We start from the raw sequence: 22,436 nt of genomic DNA on the forward strand, positions 1-22,436 counted from the left end.
TGCCATCTTTGTAGACCGTCCTTGACGTAAGGCTGGGTTCAATCACAACCAATGGAGCGCAGCGTGCGCTAAGTTTGAATTTGACCTTTCGTATTGCTGGCTTGTTAAAGAAAAAGGGTATCGCTAGAGCTAGGATATCCGGAGCTTCGCCAAATTTTAGTCATTCTTTATAGTACCCTTTGACTCAAATGTAGTAATTACAACATAAACGTAAAAAAAAACAAGACGAAAAACGACAGGCCTGCGTGGGATGCGCAACACAGTCACAACGAAAGCAACAGCAGCCTTTCAGAGTTTTTTTTTCTAACACTGATTGGGTAACTTCTGCAAGCACACTTGCTTGATACCCACTACGACATTGATAACAAAAACTTTTGGATAGCAGGCCAGCATTCGCTATGCTATTTTTCGTCATTCTTTTGAGAAACTTGGTATCCGCTAAACACTTGCAAGGAATTTTATGCCAATCGTTCTTGCTGTGGCTGATGACAATGAGATGATATGCCTGAAGTTGGTATGCCCCACAGTTAATAGGTGATCAAAAACAAGCTTTTGTAAGACGTTGGAGCATTGTAAGACCCCCTCGTTACGCTATTCGCGTTGTGCGACGACTGCTTGTTCTTTCGCTGTTCTGAAACGCTTTATAAGTCATAATGACATGATTCCTTATTCGATATGAAGCCTGTCTAAGGCAAGTTTGCCAACATGTCCTAAGTAACGGCGCGGCTCAGGGGTAGAATATTTGGCTGGCACGCAGCGGACCCTGGTTTGAGCCCCACAAAGGCATTAGTACTACTTTTTTTTTTCATTTTGTGCGATGTGGTTATGGACACCGGCGGCGGCAGCGGACAACTACGGCGGAGCGCGTGACCCGAGATTTGATCTCGTAACAGCCTGCGCTGTAAAAGACAACTTGCTGCCTATAGAGCTAGCTGCCCCACCTGCCACCTTCACCTTTTAAAACTGGGACGTCAAAGTTTCTTGTATTGAAATCGCGTTTTATGAAGGCTACAGAATACATATTGCGATAATTCAAGCCAGTAAATTCAAACTCATATGACAATTGCTTCCAGGAGCGTGTTCTGGACTGACTGGGGCGCACGGCCACGGATCGAGCGCATCTACACGGATGGATCGGGTCGGCGCGCCATCGCAGACACGTCGCTGTTCTGGCCTAATGGGCTGACGATCGACTACGGCAGTGACCGCATCTTTTGGGCCGATGCCAAGCACCATCAGATCGAGAGCGCCGACCTGGATGGGGCCAACCGCAAGAAAGTCATCGAAGCTGGTACGGGGCGTTCTTACATATGATTCAGAATGCTACTCTGCAGCTAAATATTGTTATTACAAGAGTGAAAGGCAATGAAATGTATTTCGTTGTTGAAGTTATTTCGCATATAACTAGGGTCTTTACTAGAATATATATCTACACGTGTGTGCAAGGTAACACGCGCAAAAGAGAAGATGGCGTTGGGACCACACTTGGGCTATGCTGCCACATACGCCCTAGAGCGAAACACACGGACCGCGAAAGTGTGTGCTGAAGTTACAGTGAGCGCGCTCTAACGGCGAGCCGCCTGCTCTTGAGAATATTGCTCAGGCTGCATTAGCTGTAACGATGCTCGCAACAGCAGAAGGCTAGCCGCTAGATGGCGTAGAAGGCAATGGCGCCTTGTACTCGTATGGTCCGTACACTTTTCTTCACAGGTGTTCGTCACGAAATGTGACTAAATATATTGGGTGAATTTTCAGCGTCAGCAAGGCATGTTTTTATAGCCCTCTGCAGGGTGGCGTTTTGGAATATCTGCCTTCAGTTTCACTCCTATGGCTTCTCGATTGCAATTGGCGCTTCAATATTTCATAGTACTGTGTAACGGTAGCCTGTTTGGAAAGAAATATTAAGAAAAAGAAATTCAGTCCTGAACGAGCAGCCCGTGACTGACAACCCATCAGCCGACTTCGACGCTTATTCAGCCCGCTCTGCTCTATGAACGATGCACACAAAGCTCAGGCGAATCAACTACGTTGTGCCAGTTTTGCCTGGCTGGCTGGCGGCTGCCTAGGTTGCACAGACGTTTAAGCAACTTCTGAAGTCACGATTAGATTCACGAGATGCCAGTCGGGTTCGTAGCGGTCGTCACCGACATAGATTTGCAGGTTTCAGATACGAATTCTGTTAATTTCATCCACTGGCACAACCATTGTAGTTCGTTAAAATACAATTTCAATTCAGCACTTCTGAAGCGTTCCATAAATTATTACAATTATTTTATGTTTCGTTGACAAATACGTATGTTTTTCATATCTCTCGAAATTCGTACCACATTTGTTGAAATAAACTCAAGTAAACACGCATTAATTGGTATGACTTGCAGAACAATTATGAACAGATATGTACCTATACGGATGATTCAAAGTGAATTAGGATTACTTTGCTATATCCAAGGCGTCTTTATAGGTCGTTTGCTAACAGCGTACTATGTACTGTGTTTGTCCAGTTGTATGAGATAGGTATCTGCGGGACAGAGTAAGTGGCATTTTCGTTTATAGTGCAGTCACAAGCAAGTTGGAATTGCGCCTGGTCGAAATAACGCTGTTTTGTTGAGAAGTGTATAGTTACTTAAAACTACGAAAGTAAGGTATGGCCTACAGTGGTCACCGGAAATAACTTTAAATAATAAGTGTCCGAAGTATCAAACTCCCAAATTGCACAATAACTATGTCACAAGTCTGTCTAAAGATTAGTCAATTGTAATAAAATAAAGCTGTATTCTGCTCTGGTGAGGAAGCTAGTTATCTAATGAGGGCAAGGTGTCTATTTCTCGTTTTTTTGCAGTCGGTGTTCAGTAGAACTGCGTGATGAAAATTTCGAAGCGACGGTTCGAGGTTGCTTTGATGTATGAAGAATGTTGTACAAAAAAGAGTAGCCATACGGCGTTTTACACTTGTGTAATCGTCAGAGAGCTTGAGGTAAAAGCAAAAGAAATATAGTTACCACTGCTTCAATTCATCGCTTCAAGGCGGAAATTTAAAGGATCGTTTTCCTTTTCATAGACACAATAACAGAGAGAACTAATAGACACTGACGCTAGGAAAAGCGTAGTGGATATTGCAAGTAATTGTGATATAATGAAAGAAAAAAAAGGCACGAGAAGATAACATACCACTGGCAGGTATCGAACACGCGACCTTTGACTAGCGCATCCGATACTCTAGCAACTTAGCTGCAGCGGCAGTCATTCCGCTATCCACTTTATGGGATATCGATGTGCCTTTACACGTGGGAGTATAAATAAGCGCCATTAGTTGGCATGGCGGTTAAAAATTTCATCGCCTGAGGATTTACTCCTCATACCGGACAACACAACCAATAAAATATCGGAATTTTCAGACCCCAACCCAACCCCTTAGTACAAACGCTATTTCGATTCTATTGCAGGTCTGCCACACCCATTTGCTGTGACCATATTTGAGGACACGCTCTACTGGACTGACTGGCAAACGAAGAGCATTCACACTGCTTCGAAGTTCGGTCAACACGAACCGTCCATCTTCCACCCAAAGTTATCCTTTCCCATGGACATTAAAGTCGTCCAGAGTCTGCGCCAGCCGGACGGTGAGAATACACGAAACCTGATTAATGCCACCAATTTGACGCATATTCTTAACTTTGCACTGGCTTTGTTTTATATTTTTATTAATAATAGTTTAGGAGTCTTTACGCCCAAATAATATATTGTGATGCTGAACAGCAGAGAGGTTAACCAAACACTAAATATCTCGTTCGCTACCCTGAAAAGGGGTAGGCGTTATGGTAGAAAGAAAGCAACGGTATAAAGGAATGACAGAGGGATAAAAAAATGGCCCCGTATCTGCATGTTTCATGTCGTCGAAATGCGATAGTCTTGCGTGGGGAGAGAGTGAGCAAAACGTTTATTTGATCTTCTGCGCCAGAAAATTCGTGAATGGAAAAATTTTGTTCTGTCTGTCCGTTTTTCTGACTGTCTGTACATTTGTCTGTTTGTCCGCTTAACGATACCTCTAATGGCATTAGGCGATACCCCAAAACGGCCAACCCCATCCACAGCGCCCACCAATATTGCTCAAGTTTCAGCGTTCATACTTGTGCGATTGTCAATTAATAATCATTTCTTGCGCGTATCTGTGGCACTGCAACAACACGTCAATATTGTGTATGTGTGGCTTTATACTAGAGAAGGCACACACAATTCTAAGGACCGTAGCGTTTATCACGCTGCGCTGACAGTGCAACGCGATGCTTAAGAAGGCAAGTGTTTCCAACGTTTTGCTAAGACAACACAGTGGTGGCACCTGCCCGTCGCTTTGCGTTCTACACCTTATCGCCTCCGAGACAGGCACGCATCTTTCTCCGTGGGCGCGCACGCCTTCCTTCGTTTTCGAAGATAACTGCCAAATAGCGCTCGTGTCTACCATGCCTCGATCCGCCCGTTCGCCTTCGCTGCACGAATCAAGACCCTCTAATGCAGCGCTTGAAGAATAGAATTGACCAATTTTCCCGAGTATAACATCAAATAAACGTTTTGTTCACTCTCTCCGCACGCAAGACTATCGTCTTTCGACGACATCTGCAGTGAGACATGCAGACAAGGGGCCATTTTTTTTACAAGTCCAATGAAATTACAAAACTTTACTTGCACTGCACCACCGACTCCATGGACTAGGGTTGCTCCTTAGTCAAATGTCACCGCCACAACCGAAATCGACACGCATCGTACGGCTGCAGCAGCCGAGCACTATAAACACTGCACTGCTCATCTGCTGCAACCGTAACCACCCTATTTTAAGAAAGGTTCCCATTCGATATCATATGTATTTATTACAAGTCGTAACTCGACTCAGAACCATCGATTTCATGTTAGCTTTATTTCAAAACTTTTGTGAGTAGTAAATGCCGCACAGTAAACACTTAAAAAAGAAAGAAGAACGTCACGCATTGCTCGTGCTAATTAGAAAAAATTTTTTGCTGAAAACAGCACTGCTAACACTAATGGTGAGGTTTCCTTGGTATCCTATAGCTACGTTTCCTGTAGGCGTTTTTTTTGTCGTCACTGTAATCTCCGTATTTATGTCGGTGGTGTTATGTGCCACGCGTTCCATAATATTTCTATACTAATAACGACAAACCTGTTGTTTCTCCTACGAGCACAGGATCTAACCCTTGCACATCGAGCGACATCAAGTGCAGCCACTTGTGTGTTTCCAACAACGAGACCGCTTCCTGTGCCTGCCCGAGTGGCTTGCATCTGCAGGCTGATGGTCTCACGTGCATCGAAAGTAAGTGAGAACTTTCCTACTTACCTCAAAACGACACATTGTCCTTTTTACATATCTTCATCTTGTCCTGGATGTTTCGCCAGCTCGTGGAATGTGAACTAAATGTTTGTAAAATTCACTGGATGTTCTACCACTTATGGTATGGCAGAATTTGGCTAAAGCTATTTTAAAAAGGGCAATGACCTTCAATAATAATAATAATATTAATAATAATAATATAGTAACTGTATTAAGTGGCAGTAGTAGTAGTTGCAGTAGCATGGTTATTTACGAATTGCACCGTCCTAATCTGCAATATTCTGAACGACCCGAGCGAAGAAGTGGTGCGAAATAGTTTCAGGTAGACGTTTTCATGTTTTTAACGCTTACCAAGCCAGAATTTGGCAGTCAAACTCAGCAAGCGCTAGTTTCGCTGAATGCTTTTTCTAGATTCTTTTTAAAAATTGTTTGCCTATACGCGAAACTGACTGCCTTTCTAGGAACCTTGAATGACATTGCTAGATCAACCTATCAGTGTTAGACTAGGATGTCCGCACAACCATGCGCTCGTTTTATGTGACAAAGAACTCGGCAACTTAACTTAGCAGTGGCTGTATGCGAGTCTGTCTCGACGCTATTCGGACTTCTTACAACCAGTTTCGCCTTCGCAATCATCTCTTCGTAATTGAATTACCTGCTTGATCAATCAGTCTTTACGACGCAAAGTTGATTGTTCCAAATTTGGCGTGATATGCGCTGACTGTTATCGCATACATACGTAAAATGGTCGACGAGCATAGAACAAGGTCATCCTGATACTACAGAATCACCCCACGAAGGCCCAATTCCATTATTCCTCCGCACTTTCATTTCAACGCAGAACCGGACTCGTTCCTGCTTTTCGCTCACCGTGGTGACATTCGTCGGCTGTGCCTAAACTGCACTGATGACGTTGACGTCACGATACCGCTACGAAGTGCAATCAGCGCCGTTGATCTCGACTGGGATGCCGCTACGGACATGATATTCTGGACTGACGTCACGCACCACTCTATCTTGAAGTCCAAGTGGAATGGCGATGGTCAAGAGGTCTGTGCCTTCCGTGGTTCCCCCAATAAAATTAGCTATACTCATAACAAGAGAAAGTCGAAAGAAATGCGGGAAGCTTGGAAAGATTGCGCTTGGTTTGCTACCGCACACGGGGGTGGAAGGGGGAAGGAAGGTAAAGAATTAGGCGGGACAGAAAGGACAACTAATGGGTGCACAGACATATATAGCAGAGTTCACCGCGCATACATGGAAGGTTTCGAACTCATAATCATGCCGCATTAATGGTGTGCAATCTAACTTTGACTGATCTTTGCCAACGGCTGTTTCTTTTCATCTGATTGTATCATGCATTTGTGATTGAACTGTTGATGATGAAGCAATGATACTGTAAATTAACTTCACATTTTCTTGAATTTTACAAGCATGCGATTGGGTTACTAGCGACAGCGGGATACTTTCACATCTAATATAGCTTTCTCAACACGCATGTACATCGTGAAATAGCGTTTTTGATTCATCTTTACTTATTTTCTTGCTACAGGATTTCAATGTTGGTGAAACTCTTGCAACGTTCTTCGATACTGCTTGCCTCACAAAGACATCGGTGATCTATCCAGCAGCATCTCAGAATTAGACCACATTGAAATATTTAGCACTTTTATCACCTCGTATCGTGTACATATGCATTAAAGTATCATCTAGAGTGCTGCACAATATAAGCACTCCGGTATATGTGGCGTTCTTTAACATAAAAGTGTTTCAAGCCAGGGTGCGCGAAGACTTTAGTGATGTATTTACATCGCGGAAATGATGTCAAAAATGTGCGCGATAAGATGGCAAAGAAAGAAAGTTGCGTCAATGGGCACCAAACCTCCAACCATTCGGTTCAGAACAGATGCCGGGCATGCTATCTACTGCATCATGGTCGCAGACTCTAGAACCTATACAAAAGCGAATGTCATATCTCCACTTTTCCTGCATTTCTGCACTTGGTGGACGCGTTGGTGTCGTCTTCGGGGAACGATGGACCAATTCATGATTACTGTAGCCTCCGTGATTAGCACCTGCAACGTGTATTATTACACTCGCGTCTCATTTGGTGAGCTTTCGAAAAGAGAAGTGCTAATTTGCGAGGCCTAAGCACACCACGAGGTGGCTATAGTTTAGCCCAAGCGTGGGCATCTCTCGAAACATCCATCCCAACCGAAAATGGGTCTACGACGCACGCCTGCAATCGCCTGGCTTTGACAATGCGTTTACGCTTATTCTGACGAAGATGTCGACAGTGCTACAGGAAGACACGACGTGCGTTGCGTTTCTCTCTAGCTCGGCCGTGGTGTCCAATCAATCTTTAACATGCCGCGAAACGGCGACATTAGCACATGTTCTGCGTGTCGTTTGTTTCCTAACGGCACGGTTGAGAAGAGAACCGAAGAAGGCTAGCAGTTCTGAAGGCAATACGCACAAGCCCCGATAACACTATCAGAATCTGTTCTTGAAGGTGAAGCTCAAGCGCAATGAAGTTTATTTGCTTGTTTGTTTAGTGATTGATCATTGCTATTAGTCGTCGAGATGTCGACGTTGCACCAACCATCAAGTCGGAAGCGTCGAGGTTATCGTTCTACTTTCGTGTTATAATCATTCCTAGATGGATTGATCAACCACTTTTTTTTTCATTTTTTGAAGAGGCAATTCCACTTTCAGTTCAACTGAGAAAAACGTAGTCTTATGCTATCGGTCATGCCTGCTCCAACAATTTTCGCCAGTGATGTTTATGTCAGCAAAATACCTCAAATCTCTATTGTTACTAAAATCAATAAAGCCCACAATAGTCAGTAATAATTAGTAAAATTTGGACTTGGCTCTTGTAGATTGGAATATGTGATTTTTGTTTGAATCAGCTCGTAACAGATGTCAAAATCGTAGGTAAGGCACGATATGGTAGTATTTTTAGAGAAAACTAACACTATATTAGTGCTTTCGATGGTGCCGTCTTTTGCAGCACAAGCGTTTTGCCCTACAATATTACGTCCTTCAATAAGTGCTAACGTTTCGAACGAAAACAATTTGTGGAACGAAAGCGCCATAGAAAAGATACTCACACATATGTAGAAACATATTGTATGGAGCCATGTTGGTTGTTTTGTTCACGATTATTCACGCAGCATTGGGTTAGTAGACATTGCTTCATTTCACTCAAATCGGTCCAAAATTTCGCTCATTCTTCATTTAAAACCAACACTTTCATTTCCCTTTACACTCGGTATTACCCCATTTTGGTTGTCATTGTTTTAAAAGTGAGAGGTAGGTGCGCTTCATGCTCTTGCAAAATATGAGACAGCGATGGTTTCTGGATTTGGTTCTTTTCGAGGAAAAAAAGCACCACCTGTATTACCTACGTTACGACCGTCATTTTTAATGTGACTGTAAAACTTCAAGTAGGGTGGAAACAGCCCTCTTGAATCGATTATGATGCAGCTGTTTTTGGCAGGCTTTTCTTTTATTGATCTGAATTGAAGCTGCAATGCCACTTGTGTTCGCTGCTTAGTTTTGCATTAAACGTTATTTGCACATCTTGATAAACGTTAATATATTATGTTTCAGAAGAAAACGTGCATAAATAAATAGTTTTCTGGGTTACGGGAGCACACTTTTTCGCCTAATACCAAAATCCAGGCCACCTAATATTGAGGCAAGTATACGACTCGCGCATTTCTGAATATATCGAGAGCATTTTTGCAGAAGTGTGCAAATTCTGCTTAAAAAAAGAGCGGGATATGCATGAAACGAGTGGGAGCAAGGAAATAGAGTAACTGTATTCTCGACGTTAGGGGTGTATAAGCTTATCGAGTATGTATGAACTATGTGATAAACGATCTTTCCTGTACTCAACAGCAGCTGAAACAAAAACCCGTTGAACTGGCAGTTACTGAGGTTGCTAGCTTGAAATAATAAAGTTATTGCTTGCTGGAAACACTAAATCTACGTGCTGACTTTATACTGCATATTTGCCCCGCAAACTACGTGTTCCCGACGTGGGAAGCTTAAACAACCGATTTCGCCTGCTAGTCTACCTTCGCAAACTTCATTAATTCATATGCGTCTGGTATCGATCGTTGTGCAGGTTGTTGTTGGCACGAATGCAGAAAGCGTGGCTGGCCTTGCCTTGGATTGGGTCAACTGCAAGTTATACTGGACGGATGCGGCGAACGACCGTATTGAAGTGGCCAACCTGGATGGTAGCCACCGTGCAGTGCTCATCTATGACGGCTTAGACAAACCCCGGGGAATTGTTGTTGACCCGATTCGAGGGTAAGTTTGGTAAATCCGTGGCTTACATTTTGGAACCATCATTCAACAGCGCTATAATGGGGTAATTGACTGCTGACAGCAGCATGGAGTGGAGTGTAAAATGTTCGTTATGTGTAAAGCCTATTTTTTCGGAGCTATTACTTCACTTGTTATATTTAAAGAATACAAGTGCTTGTTTTTTACCCTCAGTACGTCCTCGCAAAAATACATCAGAGACTTCTCTGGTATAAACGCATACATTCCGGTACTTCAATACTGACATGGGTTTGATTCCGTCCGCGGCAGCTGCATTTCAACAGAGGCAGAAGCCCGCGTAGAGGCACATGTATTTTTGAGGTACATACTAGGCTTAGGTGCACGCTAAGGAACCCCAAGTGGCCGGAATTCCTAGTTCACGCCACTGGGCGTCCTTTATATTTACATCATGTATTGTTAGATAAAACGCCTGAAAATATTATATTCATAAGTACTAAAATCAATAGTGGTTTTTGTGAACGTTGCGTAAAACACTTGAAGCGATTCATCGGTGTTTTTTACGTTTATTGTAAATGTAGTAGTAGTAGTAGTAGTAGTAGTAGTAGTAGTAGTAGTAGTAGTAGTAGTAGTAGTAGTAGTAGTAGTAGTAGTAGTAGTAGTAGTAGCTGCTGTTGTAAGACGACGTCCTCAAGTTGTCACATTTCAGATTTTATGAGCTTACACAACGCATGACAACTTGAAACGAGCGTGTGCGTGGCGATCACCAACAATCAGTGCTCTGACGTCATTTATTCGATATTGTAGCACCGGGATGCAGGCTACTTTGTTCGCATTTGGCCTTGCTGTGTTAACCAGTGCCATGTTAGCTAACGATATCTTAAAAACTTTTCTACATTTTCAGCTACATGTATTGGACGGATCTGGGCGACCTACCTAAGATTGAGCGTGCAAGCATGGCCGGCCACCAGAGGTCTGTAATTGTGCAACACAATCTGACTTGGCCCAACGCTTTGGCGATCGACTACTCCACCGAGACGCTGTACTGGACCGATGGCGCCACCAAAACTATAGAGCTCATTCATATTCCCACCTTGAAGAGAAAGGTGCGCCTGCAGCAGTTTGTGAAACCTATACAATTAGGGAAGCGGAACGTGTTCGTGTTCACTAGGTGAAGAAGCGATGCGTAGCAAGGATGTTTGAGAAAAAACGTTTCAATCTCGTATTACGAGAAGCCATATTCTGTACACATCCCGTCGCTTATGTATTTGCCCCTTTGGTGGCATTGGACACACCACTGCTATCTTCTTTTCTGCTTTTTTTCCCTTTGAAAAGGAACCAGACAACGATACCGAACCTCACCTGCTTTCTTCCTCGTATCGTATCGATTAACGTGAAGCTGCAGTAATACACGACGACTCCTCGTCCTCGCGCAGGTGCTGATGTCTCAAGACCTTCCTCACCCGTTTGGGCTTACGGTATTTGACGGTCGCGTCTACTGGACGGACTGGGAAAAAAAAGCCATACTGTCAGCCGACGCCGCGACAGGTGAAAACAGAAGAACCGTCCTACCGGGCCGCGATGGCCTTCGCAACATACTTGTCTTTCATCGCAACAGACCTACAGGTGTGAGAAATGCTACCTATTCGTGCACAAATTAAATTTAGTATCTTTCTTTTTTGTAATCTTCATTCCAGTTACGTGTTCTTTGCATCCCTCCAACCTCTCGTACAGCTCGATATCTAATGACCATCATCAACGCACTTACCTTGCTTTACTTTGTTCCTCCGACTGCTCTGTGCTCACTGAAAGACAACGTTATGCAGCTGGTAGTTTGCCAATTTGTGTCACCAATACTATGAACGAACCGTGCTCATCATCAGCCTACTGAAGGGCAAAGACATGCTCTATGAATCTACCCAATCCTGTGCTTTCTACGGTCAAAATTTTTACCCGCACACTACTTAATCCTACTTGCCCACCTATCTTCCTACCTTTTGCTCGTGCTCTTCCCTTTTCTTAGGATCATCTTTGTCACGCTCAATGAAGGGCAGTTATCTCGCCTTCTTGCCAGATTCAATTCTCGTGCTGCTTCCTTCCTCTGTATTGCGACTAACGCGACCATAGCACGCGTTTGTTCCCCCACTCAAGTCACTGGTCAATATTGTTTCTCGTGACTTTCGTCTTTTCTTTTTTTCAGTACCAAATGCATGCTCGTCGAATAATGGCGGCTGCAGCCACTTGTGCCTTCTTGCGCCCAAGCCAAAGAGCTTTCTCTGTGCCTGTCCCACTGGGACGATACTCCTCAACGACACAAAAACATGCTCAAGAGGTGAGCGCCCTCTCACGACTGGTCCCATCTCTTTCTTTTAATTTACGGTGAGATACGAGATAAGGACAATGAAATACCAGAAAAAAAGCGCATATGCTACTCTTTTCGGGAAGCGCTGACTGGCCACAAGTCTGACTCTCTTTGAGGAGAAACACGAACTCTCTTTGCGGTCGAACGACAATGTGACGAGAGCATAGTATTTTAATTTTCCAAAAGATTTTGTTTTAAAAAAAATTCTGCTGCCTTTTCAATGCGTCTTACACGTGCCAAGTCAGGACCCGATTGACAGGGGTGCATGAAAACTCATCTTGCTAAATTAAAAATACGTAATGAGCTATACTGCGCTAGAAGGCCAGTTAGTACGTCATTTTAAACTCAGTAAAAACTTATCAGAGAACGGAACACTAGGGGAAAAAGTAGACATTACGACATTACGAGCGCACACCAACAACTGAAGATCTTTATGACGCTAAGGCACAAAAACAGCCGCTTCCACAAGCATTCTTCCCACTAACGCATTCTTTAGATAAAGCAAAAAATATGGACAGGGCTGAGCTGATCCTCCCTACTTCTACTAGTGTTCCGCCCTGTTCGTAGTTCTAACTCAATACCAAATAATCAAAACTGCGTTATATATGTGATAATTAGAACATTTTACGTAGACATATGTGTTCATGGTGAGTTGTGTGCTTGCATATGCCCTTGTGTGTTTTTCTGCGCCCATTCTGACTACACACCCCGTCCTTTCAGGAATGAGACGTTTCCTTATCTTCTCTCGTAGAACGGAAATACGAAAAATGTCTCTCGACGTGCCTTACTGGGCAGATGTTGTTGTTCCGCTCAGAAATCTACTAAACGTCGTCGCCGTCGACGTCGACACTACCGATGGTTAGTACTGCTGTGTCTACAACTCCGTCATTTCGTAGCTTCTTGGGGTACTCGCGAACGAGATAAACACCAGTTAGTGCAGTTAGAATCGTTGCATTCTAAATCAGGTCCCGCTTAAATGGCTAGACATAACCAAGCAACCGGACATTTTTCATCAGTTTCCAAGACATAGCCAACATTTAACCAGCACATCATTAGGACTGTAGTAATAGCTAGTCCAGCAGTGACAGTTACACCATGGAGCCTGTGTCCTCTGGTGCGTTCCTTGGGTTATTCTGTGTTTGGCATGAAGCTAAAGCCTAATTATCTCAGACGCCATGAACCTATGGTTCACTTTTGCTCCATCTGGTGCCACAATAATTTAGGTGTACAGTACGAAACTGTCAGCTGGCTTTTCAGTAAACTACTCTAATGAACACTCATTAGCTATTCTTATAGTTTATAGGATCTTATCATACTACAACTTATGGCCCGGCATCACATGCATTCAACATAACTATTAACTGGAACCAGAATTGTTGATTTCAGGTCATTTTTATTATTTATGAGAATTTCTCTGAATACTAAGGAAACCAGACGTCAGTGCTCGTCAAGAAGTGGTTAAAATAAAAACAAGAACTGCACTTGTTCGTACAACTAGTTATTCACGCAGTGAATGATAAAGTGGGCCAAGGAGTAGAATCATTTGGTGTTACCGTAAATCACCCTTGACATTGATCACTCACGCGCGTAAATGAGTGTCAACTTGTGTACTGTTATATGCAATGTTTATCGGTCAAAAATCGTAAAATGTGTGGAGTTGTGCATTTCGTTTTGCCTTCATTATTACTGCTTAGTGATATCGGATGTAACCGGAAATTGCTAAAGGCGAGGAATTCTGTGCACGTTTCTGTGGTGTTTTCAAGTCATAATAAATGCATCGTAAAGCATATGAAAACGTCGTGCACTGCACAAACCAGTCGTCCGTAATCGTCATCGTCGTCATCATCAGCGTCATCGAAATGGCGTATAGTGGGTACCTTGCGTGTGCTCGGATACGGCGAACAGCGTCCAGAAACAAGCCTCGATCTTAAGAATCTTTATCTGTAAAAATGTAATCTGGATGTAAATACAAGTTCACTACACGGCGCAATGCAGATGAACATTACATTGTTGTAAACGCAATCAAAAGGAAAGAGAATTGTTTACCAGAATTTGTTTTAACGACATTTTTTCTCTTCTTTATTGATTCGCACTTCTCTAAAACATTTTTCGCACAACTCTTTTCTGCAAATCCCGCAGAACAAATTTACTATGCCGATGCCGAACGCCATGTCATTCAAAGCTGTGATACAGACGGCCGCCGTGTTAAGGACGTGGTCTCTTTTGGTTTGGAGACGCTTGGAGGCCTCGCCGTAGACACGATTGGCCGCAAGCTCTATTGGACAGACTCTGGCAGGAGTCTTATAGAAGTATCCGAGCTGGATGGAAAGCACAGACATGTGCTCGTCTGGAAAGATGTCGACAGTCCCCGCGCAATCGTGCTGCATTACAGAAAAGGGTGAGCACCACGTCCTGTATCCTTTGTACGTCTTAAACTTTTTTGTCGCCTATCTAAATAGTCTAATCGTGTTTGATGGCTCAAATGCTTCACAGTACTCAGCACCGGGTTAGGCGAAGTCGCAGACATCGCATAGGTTAACATCGCGAAATCACATATCATTCGCACTACCAGCCCTGCCCCCCCCCCTTTCTTTTAACGTACGCAATAAAGGTTACGAGTGCCTAAATCTGCATGACATCTTTCTGAAAATATAAACAATAATGCTACAGAGCCCATTGCACAAACCTGCAACATTCGAGCACAAGAAGAGTGGTAGATTTACTTTGATGTGCTTCATTCAGGTAAAAAAGGGCTGCAATCGCCCTTACGATAGTTACTCCCTTGCCCGCGTGGCGGCTGAGGAGCTCGGCATCGCAGCCCCACGTGGGAGCAACCCGTGACATAGTGATATGTGTTTTGGAGGACCCAATAAAAGCTTATCCAATCCAGTCCTATCCCGTATCACCGATTCCAGCTACTTTAGAGCATCTCCAGATCCCACGTGCGATATGTCAGCATTAAACAACACACAATAGTGGAAACTTGGGCTAGTTGGTGCGTAGTCATATTTGCAAGATATTTCAGCGCGCGAACAAAGGAAAAAGGACAGGGTAGACAGAAAGAGCGCTGACTTCCAACTAACTTTATTTCACAGAGTGGCAAGAATATATACTGGTAAAAAAGGATGATAACAGAGCATGAAGGTAAAATGCACGCCTAATCTGCACATCAGTAACAAAACACGTGTGACAGGTCCTCTATTGCCTCAAAGCCCAGCTAGGTAATCACGTTCAGCCTGTGATAAAGCAATCGATTATGTGCTTACACATTTATCTCCTAGCAGGTGTATTTTTGCGGCTTCAATAATTTCTCGGGTAAGCTGGTCCCTGTGCCTTGCCAATATTGAGCACTGATCAAAGAGAGAGGTGCACCCACAATCTCGGCAATGAATGCCAAGATGCCCTTGTACCACATTGTGCACATTGTTTCGGTGTTCTCGGAGGCGGTCATTTATGCACCTGCCGGTTTGTCCGACATAGATGCACCCACACGTCAGTGGAATCAAGTAAACGACTCCCACTGCGCATGGGACGTAGCGTGTACTGTGCGCAACAGAGCACGAGGCAGAATTTGCACGAGGTGCATTGACCCGTTTGCTAAAAAAGATTGCTCGAGACGCCAACGTTTTTGTGGTTTTTTCTGTCCCGGAAAAATTGCAGAAGCTTTGCAAACGGGTCAATGCACCTCGTGCAAATTCTGCCTCGTGCTCTGTCGCGCACAGGACACGCTACGTCCCATGCGCAGTGGGAGTCGTTTACTTGATTCCACTCACGTGTGGGTGCATCTATGTCGGGCAAACCGGCAGGTGCATAAATGACCGCCTCCGAGAACACCGAAACAATGTGCACAACGTGGTACAAGGGCATCTTGGCATTCATTGCCGAGATTGTGGGTACACCCCTCCCGCAGGGCGCGGGTTCAAATCCCGGCTGCGGCGGCTGCATTTCCGATGGAGGCGGAAATGTTGTAGGCCCGTGTGCTCAGATTTGGGTGCACGTTAAAGAACCCCAGGTGGTCTAAATTTCCGGAGCCCTCCACTACGGCGTCTCTCATAATTATATAGTGGTTTTGGGACGTTAAACCCCACATATCAATCAATCAATCAGTGGGTACACCCCTCTCTTTGATCAGTGCTCAATATTGGCAAGGCACAGGGACCAGCTTACCCGAGAAATTATTGAAGCCGAAAAAATACACTTGCTAGGAGATAAATGTGTAAGCACATCATCGATTGCTTTATCACAGGCTGAACGTGATTACCTAGCTGGGCTTTGAGGCAATAGAGGACCTGTCACACGTGTTTTGTTACTGATGTGCAGATTAAGCGTGCATTTTACCTTCATGCTCTGTTATCATCCTTTTTAGCAGTATATATTCTTGCCACTCTGTGAAATAAAGTTAGTTGGAAGTCAGCTCTCTTTCTGTCTACCCTGTCCTTTTTCCTTTGTTCGCGCGCTGAAACATCTTGCAATTATGATTAAACAACAGCGGTATCTGTACTGATATCATGCATTCTTTTGTAAGAAACTCAGAGAAATTACGCTGCTGTTTCTGAAATCATAATGGTTAAAGGGGCCCTCCAACACTATTCAACCCCTCATGTTTTGTTCGTGGGTTGTGTTGACTGAAGTACAGACAGACTAATGCAGCGATGATGGCCGTCATAACAGCATGCATGCAGTCTGCTGTTATTCGACTTAGAAAATACAAAATACAAAAGAAAAAAATGCATACCAACAACTCAATTTCTGCGGGCTTATTTGACCACATTTCAGTCACCTGTGACGTCGGATGGCTGCCCCAAATGAAATAAGCTGGAAGCACCTGAGTAGAGGGAGCTGACACTCCATTGTTGCTTATTTTAGTAGTGTTGACCATGTTGCCACAGTAACAAACGTAGTGCCTGACGCCTGGCTTTCCGGAACGTCAGCGAGAGCTACTGCGTGGAAGCGAAATACGTTTTGCAGTTTTTACAACATTCCAAGTAACTCCCTCCTGTTATTCTGAGCAAGGAACTTGCGGAACGGTGGCAGGATTGTGAAGTACTGTTCACGCTTCGCGTGTTGAAGGTGAGCCGCCCAACGAACAAATATGGTGCACTGCACCCCTTCAACAGCGCACGTGCCGAAAGAGACAGCTCAAGAACTCCCTAAAGCAAGAAGAGAGAAGAAATAGAGAGATGTCTTTCGTATGGGCATCCCACCCACGCAACCCAAAGATCCAGTCAAGAAACGGCAGCCAGCGTATCTGTCATACTTTGTAGTCGCAGTGACCTTTCTTCTTGTGGCCGCGTCTGTTCAGGGCTCGATGAAATGGCACAGAGAAGAAAAACGAAACAGATCAGTAGGCTCAGTTTTCATCCTACACCACGATTGCTTTTAATGTTGCATTTATCCAATCATATGGCGCCAACCTTCCGGCGTCATATCCGCCCGCAAAGTTATGGAAAGTGCCACAACGTGGTGATGTGATCGGCAGTGATGTAGACTCTTTATTGTGTGATTAAAATGCTGAATCATTTGATATCGGTGCTTGGTCTTATGCTAAATTTTCTCCAGTTAAAATTATCTCCAGTGTTGGAGGGCCCCTTTGTGTTCGTTGCAATGGTAGACGAAGAACGTGCTTGACAGCGGAAACGACAGGAGGGGATAGAAGAGACAAAAAAAGAGCGCTCTGTTCTCGTCTCTTCTATCCCCTCCTGTCGTTTGCGCTGTTAGGCACTTTCTTCGTCTACCATGCAGCACAAACCAGCCCAATCAAGCACCATATTAAAGTTTGTTACAATGGTTGCAATCTCCACAACATGACTTTTCTCGTGTAAAAAAAAAGTCATGTTGGAATGCAGTGCTATGTTTTGGACTGACTGGGGAAACAAGATCCGCATCGAATCAGCAGATATGGACGGAGAAAACAGAGCCCTCCTGGTACAGGACAGCTTAGGTTGGCCCCATGGGCTTACCATTGACAAGGAGTCATCGCGCCTTGTGTGGGCCGATGCGAAGCTACACGTAAGTTTCTGAAAACCTTATACTAAGTTTCACCCTTTCGAACTTCCTCGTGAAAAGCATATATCAGTTCTAAAGTTCCGCTGAGATGTTCTTACGGTAATTGTCTCACTACATGGCCATAAACTGAAACTACTTTCACCCTGATATGTTTTAATTTCAACATTCAGTTGAGTAGATATAACTTTGCAGAGTAGAAGGGGGAATAGTCTTCTATAAGCAGGAGTAAGTTATTTGTTCGAATGGGATAACTTCGTATTTCGTGTAGCACATGAAAGGCCAACTCCAGTGATTTTTCGAGGTAAATTTGGTTCAATGAAAATGACTGGCTAAGTTGCTTTGTACTTTTCCATCATTTATGCCAAATTACAGGCTTCAGAGATGCGCTAATTCTTTGCAAAGGAGTTTTAAAAATTGCCTTGAAAAGCTCACCTCGCTTGCCAGAATTATTGGTGACACTGTCCGTGTGATGTCATGCTTGGCATGCAAACGCAAGTGACGCAGCCGATGGCATCGCTAGTTTGGCCGCTACAGCGTTTATTGTGCTAGCCATAAGGCGACAATGGCTGTTTTTGGCACGGTATAGCACGGGAACGCTTTCTTCTTTCCTCTTTGGTGTTTGGTCAGCGCTTCTCTGGTCTGGCTTTCAGAGTTTTGATACATCGCGCCGGCGTAACCAGTATATGGCCTGCGGTTTTTACCAAATAGTACGTCATACACAGACAGGGCACCCGGTTGGGTTTCAATTGCGGAATTGCACCTTTTTGCTTATTATAAATTATTTTCAAACTTCCTTAGCATTTCAGCTACTGGGCTCGTTACAAAAGTGTCTCTGGAACATATAATTACCATTACCTTGATATGGTCGAAAACTCGCAGTTGGCCTATAAGCAGTGCTCGCGGACATTTCTGTGCACATTGCTCAGCCTAGCTTTTCCATATATATATATATATATATATATATATATATATATATATATATATATATATATATATATATATATATATATATATATATATATATATATATATATATATATATATATATATATGGTAATTGTTCGACGGCTGGTCTATTGATACGGTGATAACCTACAGTTCCCCTCACTTTATGAAACAATTATTGGAAGTGCAGCAAACCACGAAAACTATGAATTTCACTGTCGCACACTTCAATCTTGCATTGCTTTTTGAAATTTAATTGCTATGAGAAGCTCGCGCTTTATGAAAATGCATTATTGCTAGGTTATCGAGTCAACTGGCCTTGACGGAAAGAATCGCAAGGTGATTGCGCGAGATGTCGCCCACCCGTACGGAGTGCTGGCGTTCTCCGGACACCTCTACTGGACCGACTGGGAGACCAAAGCCATCCATCGGTCCGACACTAACGGCCAGAACGGACAGATGATAAGGGCCAACTTGGCCGGTCTGATGGACATTCATGGAGTAAACACCGAGTACGCCGGTATGTGTTACATTCTCTGCCCCACAGTTAGGACGATGTCTAAGAGCACAGCTGTTTAGGCTTGGAGTAGCGTCGTTCTCGCCCACGATAAACTCCGCGGATTTGTGCCACAGCAGTGCGGTGTGTATAAGCTCCCAGCATGGCATAGCCTTGGAGCGTGCAGTAAGGCAGGAGGTGGTGAAAGGGAACTGGAAGTGAAGAAGAGAGATTTGAGGGTTATGTGGAAATAAAAGCAGATAGAAAAAGGTAGAGCGTGGTGTAGCCTTGTACGGTACATTTTAGGAAGCTGACGAAACAATAAAATGAGGGTAAGTACGATTGGCGTAAGAAAGAAGAGGAGAAAACGAAGGCAAACTATCGCACAGAAATATACCGTATTGTATGTCAAGGGTTGGAGAAGAGAAATTGGTGTTACGAGGAAGGCTAATAATAATAGTTAATATTTAATCCGGGATATTATTATTGTAACACCATTGAACTCGAAAAGCCTTTGTTTTGAAGGGGGAAGGGGTGCTTAGTTGGTAAGCCACTTTGTAAATTTAAACTGCCAGCGACGAGACACCAGAATAATAGCTGTGTTCGTCCTGTCTGCTTCTACTCTGTTGTCTCACCTGTAGCACAGTTTAAATCAAGACAATACCGTTGGGTTCCTATTACCAGTTCCAGATTCGAAAAACAGCTATGGGCAGTTCAACAGGCTCGCGACGCAGCCAAGAGACTTGGTCATTCTGTTCCGACGGGACAGCAGTCCGAGTGTGCCAGAACGCATTGCAATGATAATGTTTATCCATTTAGGCCACCATTTCATTAGAGGCATGCCAGTTAAGCGAAGAAAACGGCGCGTTTTGTGTAACACATCCTATGAATTCGTTTGACAGCTTTTGCAGACAGACACTGCTCAAGGTGTGTAAAACCGTCGCTTTCGCCTTGTGATGCGTTGCATACTTGCGAAAGCTTCCAACCTAGTATCTATATATATAGACTTCATTGGCTGATATGCATGAAGAATTCACTATGCAAGAAAGTTTAACTCTTCCTCATCTTATGCACCTCTCTCGCTTTTCTCACCTAACGTGAGGCAACTTAAGATCTACAACGCCTAGATGTTTCGCAATGATTTAGCTGCGGCGTTCCGTTGACAGTACTGAGTGAAAAAGTTGCCCTGCAGGCATCAACGTCTGCGGAAGGACCAACGGAGGGTGCAGCCATTTGTGCCTCAGAAAGCCTCACGGGTATTCGTGTGCGTGTCCAACCGGAATCCTTCTAAAATCTGATGACAGAACTTGTTACGAAGGTAAGCCATCCGCGAAATCGTTGGAATAAGTTCGCCTTTCGCCTAACGTTCATGTTGGCTTTGGTTGAATATCAAGCCATGTGACCTCCCTCTGACCGCTTTGGGTTAAAGGGCCCTGCAACATTTTTTTTTGAGCATGCTTAAAAAATGCTGCCGAATGGCAGCCGAGTATCGCAAGAACACGCGAGCCAAAAATTATAGTGCCGCACACGTCCAAGAATTTGGAATTTATTCACAAAATCAGCTAGAAACCGGTCCCTCTTCTCGCTACATTTTTCCCCTATTTCTACGCCAAATGCTCGGTCAGCGGCTGTGCCCCGCCGCGGTGGTCTAGTGGCTAAGGTACTCGGCTGCTGACCCGCAGGGCGCGGGTTCGAATCCCGGCTGCGGCGGCTGCATTTCCGATGGAGGCGGAAATGTTGTAGGCCCGTGTGCCCAGATTTGGGTGCACGTTAAAGAACCCCAGGTGGTCTAAATTTCCGGAGCCCTCCACTACGGCGTCTCTTATAATCATATGGTGGTTTTGGGACGTTAAACCCCACAAATCAATCAATCAGCGGCTGTCGACACATTTGAGCTTTGTGAGCTGTATTGTTACCCTTACTGTCGCAAGAGGTCACCACGTGCCCACGCATGCGCTAATACAATGTCTGTAACTAACATCCTTGAAGAAAAATAGAAAAGGAAGTGTTCAGTGTCACGATGGGCGCTGACGATGTGACCAAGTTTTTTCCACCTCGTCAGTACCCTGCCTCTTTAAAGCTTTAAGCGCACTTGGAGGAACGAAAAGAGAGAGACAGCCAGAAGTAGGTGCTAGAACTTCTTTCACACTTCACGGGTTGTGACATATTTTCGGTACGTAGCTTGGGAAGCTTCATGCGCTTAAACAGTGAGACTATTTCACGGTCACTCAGGAAAGCTTGGCAAGGTCCTTTCAAAGATTTAATGTGTTACAAAAAAGTTTTTTCACATGATCATACTTCGAAACTAGCGTGTCAGGGCTAGTTTCCCGGACCACAACTGCGGCGCCACTGGGGGCGGGAGTGACAGGTTTAGCGAGCGCCCGCGGGATCACAGGCGCGGCGCGCTTGCGGCAGTTGTGTTCAAGCGCGTGAATTTACGTGACGCCCGAAATTATATTTCAAAGTCCATTTAAAGTTTACATGCAAGTTAATTACCGACCTTACTTGTACGCACGTGAAGCTCTTGGGAATTTTGTGTCTTTTCTTGCCCAAGATGTCACTGCGCACGCCACTCGCTTTTCAAGAAAGAAGTAAACAAAACTACACAAACTTGTTTTCTTCATGCAAATATGTTTAAAGCATACATATTTTAAAGTATCGCAAGTAACAACCATGAAATAATGTTTACCATGTGGGCGACTACCTCATGGAAAGGAATTTGAGCCCCTTCGAAATTTTAGTTAAGTCAAGTTAAGGGGGTGACCACGAGAGCACCCAAACGTAAGCGGACAGACAGACAGACAGACAGACAGACAGACAGACAGACAGACAGACAGACAGACAGACAGACAGACAGACAGACAGACACACAGACACACAGACAGACAGACAGACAGACAGACAGATAGATATATAGATATATAGATGAATAGATGAATAGATGAATAGATGAATAGATGAATAGATGAATAGATAGATAGATAGATAGATAGA

The 22,436-nt window shown here is 44.1% G+C and overlaps 1 protein-coding gene across 1 annotated transcript in view; it reads left to right on the top strand.

The window, feature by feature from the left end:
• The window catches only part of LOC119169708 (low-density lipoprotein receptor-related protein 4-like), a 97,107-nt gene that overhangs the window by 55,232 nt on the left and 19,439 nt on the right, over window positions 1-22,436 (top strand). The window contains exons 11-23 of the mRNA XM_075886916.1: window positions 1,074-1,291; window positions 3,443-3,619; window positions 5,194-5,319; window positions 6,179-6,387; window positions 9,473-9,660; window positions 10,538-10,739; window positions 11,070-11,259; window positions 11,834-11,965; window positions 12,716-12,853; window positions 14,135-14,393; window positions 17,842-18,004; window positions 19,247-19,466; window positions 20,635-20,760. Of these exons, the coding sequence (XP_075743031.1) occupies window positions 1,074-1,291; window positions 3,443-3,619; window positions 5,194-5,319; window positions 6,179-6,387; window positions 9,473-9,660; window positions 10,538-10,739; window positions 11,070-11,259; window positions 11,834-11,965; window positions 12,716-12,853; window positions 14,135-14,393; window positions 17,842-18,004; window positions 19,247-19,466; window positions 20,635-20,760 (2,348 nt within the window). The remainder of the gene's footprint in view (window positions 1-1,073; window positions 1,292-3,442; window positions 3,620-5,193; window positions 5,320-6,178; window positions 6,388-9,472; window positions 9,661-10,537; window positions 10,740-11,069; window positions 11,260-11,833; window positions 11,966-12,715; window positions 12,854-14,134; window positions 14,394-17,841; window positions 18,005-19,246; window positions 19,467-20,634; window positions 20,761-22,436) is intronic.

The sequence above is a fragment of the Rhipicephalus microplus genome, chromosome 2 (assembly GCF_043290135.1).
Source record: "Rhipicephalus microplus isolate Deutch F79 chromosome 2, USDA_Rmic, whole genome shotgun sequence".
NCBI lineage: Eukaryota > Metazoa > Arthropoda > Arachnida > Ixodida > Ixodidae > Rhipicephalus > Rhipicephalus microplus.